The sequence below is a fragment of the Lucilia cuprina genome, chromosome 6 (assembly GCF_022045245.1).
Source record: "Lucilia cuprina isolate Lc7/37 chromosome 6, ASM2204524v1, whole genome shotgun sequence".
Classification (NCBI taxonomy): domain Eukaryota; kingdom Metazoa; phylum Arthropoda; class Insecta; order Diptera; family Calliphoridae; genus Lucilia; species Lucilia cuprina.
In genome coordinates, this window is record NC_060954.1 from 31,838,631 (window position 1) to 31,844,343 (window position 5,713).

The following is a 5,713-nucleotide window of genomic DNA, read 5'->3' on the forward strand; positions in this document are numbered from 1 at the left end:
TTTAATGACAAGACGACTCCAGATGCAACATATTAGAAGATATTTATAGAATTTTTTAAAAAACAGTCGAACATACGAAAAATATTTGAAATCAATTTGGAAAAGGTAACTAAGAAAAATTCAATCATTCAAAATTATTTTATTATGAATTAATATAAAATTTCAGAAATCACCCGAAATAAAGTACTTCTGTAACACATTATCTGTAAGTCATTATTAAAGTACTTCTAAGCAATAAAGACGGTAAATAGTAATCATTGAGTTTTTACTGGGACATTTTTGAAAAAAAAATCACTTAAAACCAGAGACTGAAAATAATGGGTCGGTCCACTTTGTTTTTATAAGGTTAATTTCTGTGATCACCATTTATAATAGTGTTTTTGCAGGTTATCACTGAGAGAAACCTTTATGTTAGATTTTTTTGGTAAGTTGATTTTTTTTGAGGTTGAGAGAAACCGAAAATAAAAACAAAAAATAATTCACTACAATTGATTTTTATTTTGTAAAGACTTTGTTTTAAAAGCAAAACAATAAATCGCAAATGTAAATACATGATAAGGACACACATACACACAAATTATCTTCAGAAATCATAGCAAACAACAACGATATACCCTCACTCTAAGCAAGAGAAAAAAGTAATACAAAAACCAAGTGCTCAAACAAAAACATATGTAACAAAACAAAACTAGTAAAGGTTATACTAAACCATTTAAGTAAAACTCATTTTATAACTGTTATTCTGAGTGATTTATAAAAAAAAAAAACAAAAATAAATCACAATTCAATCACTTTGGTTATGTGGCCCAGTTATATTCAGTCTCTGCTTAAAACTATGAAAAATAATTCCAGGGAGCTGCCGCATAATATCCCGGGAATTCGGAATTTTGCGGAATTCCCATGAAAAACACTGCATATAACTAACCCTACGTTTTTTCCAATTAGAAATGTTGCAAATAATTGTATTTTTTAATAAAATTTTGAGAAGATATCTCGGATTTTTGCTTATCTCTCCGTTATTTACAGACGGATTTTGCTTAAAAATTTCGAAAGCCTGTCTGATAGAAGATTTTAATATTTTTTATTGAACAAACAGACAGACGGACATGGCTTAATCGATTTCGCTATCTATAACGATCCAGAATATATGGTTAAATCCAGAAAAATTAAACTGACTTATATCTTAAAGTATTTCATTACGCATAGGTATTCCAAATTTGACTTCCTATGAAGTTTGTTCTTCAATTTGTTTTATTGAAATGAGTGTAACTTTTTACTTATTGGTCCTAGCAAAAATTGTCCAAAGGACTTCAGATAGCTATTTCTACATTGTTTCCAAAAAGAAAACATTTTTTATTTTTCTTGTTCTCAAAAAACTCTTTTTTTGTTCAAATGAAAACTTATGCAATTTCTTTAAGCGCTTTATAATGTGATGCGAGTGGGATATCTAAAAAAAACAAGTATGAATGTGTAGTCGGACATTGCCGACTATATAATACCCTACACCAGTCAGTATGTTAAAAAAGTGTAACATTAAAAAAACATTTAATTTGTTCTTTAATCGTATTGTGGAATATTTTTACATATTATTGACAAAAAAAAGATTTTCTACAAGAAGGCTCATAGGGGAGTAAGGTTAAACATGGACCTATCCTTATAAATTTTGGTAGAGGAATTAACGTCTGCCTCAAAGTTATTTATGTAGATTTTAATTATTTTATTAGAAATTAAAAGTAAATTTTGACATGCAAGACATTTTTTGAAGGGGAGTTTGTATGGAGGCTAGGGTCAAATGAGGCCCGATCACGATAAAAATTAGTTGTATTAATCTTTCTATAAAACTAAGTTTTGCAGATTTTCGTTGACATAATAGCACATTTAATGTAATTATGAGCCTAAAGGCCCGATTATGCTGGTACGGTTGTATGGGGGCTAGACGAAATAATGGAACGATTTCAACAATTTTCAATAGGGTATAATTAACTCAAGAATAAAACTTTATTCAATATTTGCATACTTTTTCCAAAATTACATTTTATTAGACCTTTTCCTTTAAGAGATTTGTGGTTACCAAGATGTCCAACATTAACCTTTAAGTCCGGCAGTTCTTAACCGACAGATCTAAAAATGTGTCTGGTACACTATCTAATAAAAGTCCATATGTCTTTTTGTCAACAGTACCAGTTCAAATGTCTGCAATCATTCATTTCTATATCACCACCATATGAATCCATTATAAGTAACTAGTTAATACTAAGTCAGAAGGCATTATTGGAATTTAGCGACACTCACGTGTTAAATGTCTATAGCAATATGCCTTGTATGTATAATTCGGAACTAGTACTATTGACAATATCAATGTAGACCACGTAGTATGCGAGAACATTAAAAAGCATTTAGAGCCCAGAGTAAATGAGAACCTATGAAAGGGTAATATTTATACCTTCTTCGTTCTTCAAAAAGGATTTTTGGTACAGTGTGGGCTTGATTTGTGCAACTTCCTATTATTGCAACTGACCGATTTGCGAAACAGCATTTTTAACATTACAGAGTTTATAATAGCCACTTTTTTCAAAAAATGGTCGCAATAAAGGCAACTTTAAGTTTTTTAGAACAAAAAAAAACTATTTGGAAGTATGTTTTTGATTCATTTTATTTTCATTAACTTTGTTTTTCAGTCAATGTAATTTAAAATGATTTCATCAGTCATAAGCCACCTAGTTAGTTAGTTAGTTTGAAAGGAGGATGTATATACATCAAATCCGAAGAAATACACTTAGGCCTTTATCGGGCCTGTTATGCGCTTCTTAACTAGTGTCTCAGGTGGGAATCGAACCCACCACCTCCGGTCTACCAGACTAGAACACCAACCACTAACCTACCGGAGGCCACCTAAAAAACAGACTTGTATGTCCCAGTCAAAGTTATGATAGCAAATATAAAATTATTTTAATAAGAAATATTACTTTACAGTTATTTTTATTGATTCTCCTTAATTATTACGATCAGCCTATAATTTGTCCATAAATTTCTTATGTAGCTGAATAAAATTAGTTTCATATACATATGTATGTAAAAAGAAATTACTAAATGATTTCTTAATAATAGTACCCTAATTTCAGAAGCAAAATTTATAAGTACTTGCACAATTTATTAAATAAATAATTACCTGATGACCTATGCAGTCCAGTGCTATTACTTTTTATATATGTATATTAGGGTGGGTCGAGAATAGTCTTTTCTCTCCGATCAACTTCTAATAGTGGAATTATGCTGTATTTTAACGTCAAATGAAAGACCGTAAAATATTATTCAATTATTTTGAGGGTAAGAGCCCGCGCATCGTAGCCAAAGTTCACCATCACATTGATATGAAGGTATATTTAAAATAATTATGAGCTGAGAAGCCCTTTTCGGGGGGTTCTGTTGTATAGGGGCTAGTTGAAATAATGGACCGATTTTATTCATTTTCAATAGGCTTCGTCCTTGGTTCAAAAAAAGAGTGTTTGGTTCAAAAAAGAGAGTTTTCGAACTGTACATTGCGCACAAGGTTTACATGGACAGCCAGCCAGCCGGCCAGACGGACGGACGGACGGACATATCTTAATCTACTTAAAGGTGGGTATAGGATAAAGTGGTGTAGGGCATAATAAATATCTAAAAATATTTAGATGGAATTTTGTTTTTCAATCAAACTAAAAAAAAACTTTTAAAATTTATGTATTTTTTATTTTTCCCCTATATTAAGTTTTTATTTTGTATATTTTAAGTATGACAGAAATAAATATTGAAAAATCTCACAACTTTCCGTGTTCTGACACATTTTTAGTTTTATCAGCAAAATTTTCTTTACCAACCAACATTGTACAATTGTAACGAACAGGGACATAAAACAGCATGACATCACCTTTAGATATGCGTCCATGTTTAGGGCATACAAAAAACAACTATACTGCACAGATGTTGTGTATATGTGTGTGTTTGTATATATGTAACATATGTACTTATTTACATTGTACATATGAAAGCCCTTCAAACATTTTGAAATAGTAAATCTCATCTTGTGATTAAAACTATTTTTAAAATTATAGATATTATATGATCAGTTGGGCAAGTATTTTTATTCGAATGCATGTTTGTATTCAGACCTAACTCAGAATAACTTTTAACTACATATTTTTCTTTTCGTATAAACAAGTTTTCTTTTTTCCATATTTTGTTATAAATGCATAAATTTCGCTAAATTTATTTAAAATTAAATTTATTTAAAATTATCTATGCTAAGAATAATTATCATTCATCATTATCATTAATTAATCATACCTTGATATAACAAATTATATTCTTTCAGAGTCATTGATTGCGAATAAAACGAATGATCTTGATATTTGTCTTAAACGTTTATTTACAACCGTTTCAAACTGTGGACTGTAACTAACTAAAAACAATTCATAACAATAAAGAAGAATAGTGTAAAAAAGAAACAAAATAAATAAAGAATATAAAATCATTGTTGTATTTTTCGGCAGAGTTGGGAACGTTCCTAAACATCCCGGCCGACCCTGAAATACCATTTTCAGCATATTGGGAGGTTGACAATCTTGGTAATATTCCTGGTCATCGTGCCCTTGTTAGTTCTAAGCTTCACTACTCGGATCAAACCATCATCTCCTGGGAAGGCTTCAATCACACGGCCGGTTACCCAAGTTGAGGGAGGAGTTCTGTCTTCCTTCACTAGGACCAGGTCTTCAGTTTTAATGTTGGGTTGATTATCGCACCACTTCGGACGATGTTGTAGGGATGTTAAGTATTCCTGACTCCACTGCTTCCAAAAGCCTTGGTACATACATTGTACATTTTGCCAGTAGTCGAGGCGGTTCGGATTCAGATCAGTGAGATTACCTTCAGATACCATGGTAGTTGGCCTGCCAATCAAGAAGTGAGATGGAGAAAGATAGCCAATATCTGTGTCCGCAGCGTATCCCAGTGGCCTGGAATTGACGACTGCTTCGATTTGAGCAAGAAGTGTGTGCATTTGCTCATATGTTAGTATACTGTTACCAATAACGCGGCACATGTAGTTTAACCGAGCGGATGCCCGATTCCCATATACCACCCCAGTGTGGTGAGTAGGGTGGAGTAAAAATCCACTTTATCCCGTCTTGTGCCAAGGATGCTGCAATGGCCTCGTTGTTTCCTTCAGATTGTAGTTGTTGATATAATTCATTTAGAACTCGTTTGGCACCAACGAAATTCTTGCCGTTGTCACTATATATTGTAGAACATTTGCCACGCCGAGCCATAAAACGGCGTAGAGCTGCCAGAAAACACTCAGTACTGAGGTCTGTTGATAATTCCAAATGTATGGCTGATGTAACCATACAGACGAATAAGCATATATATCCCTTGGTTGTTCTAGCATTTCGTCCACCGTGCATTTTAAGTGTAAACGAACCGGCATAATCGCATCCGCTATTTTGAAAGGGAAATGCCTGTCGAACTCGAACTGCTGGAAGATCTGCCATTCGCTGCTGTGTTGCATGCTGTGTTGCCTAAAACATTTTACGCACTTATGTGTAATTTGACGAATTAGATTCCTAGCTCCAACGATCCAGTATTGTTGACGAATAATCACGAATAATGTTGATACACCAGGATGTAGATTTCTTATATGTTGTTCCTCAAGAATTAGATTCGATATTTTGTGCTTACC

The 5,713-nt window shown here is 32.6% G+C and overlaps 1 protein-coding gene across 1 annotated transcript in view; it reads right to left on the reverse strand.

Annotated features, from left to right (window-relative positions):
• Positions 1-5,057: 5,057 nt before the first annotated feature.
• LOC124420614 overlaps positions 5,058-5,713 on the reverse strand; it is a 6,774-nt gene continuing 6,118 nt past the window's right edge. The window contains exon 2 of the mRNA XM_046954076.1: positions 5,058-5,552. Within this exon, the coding sequence (XP_046810032.1) occupies positions 5,058-5,552 (495 nt within the window). The remainder of the gene's footprint in view (positions 5,553-5,713) is intronic.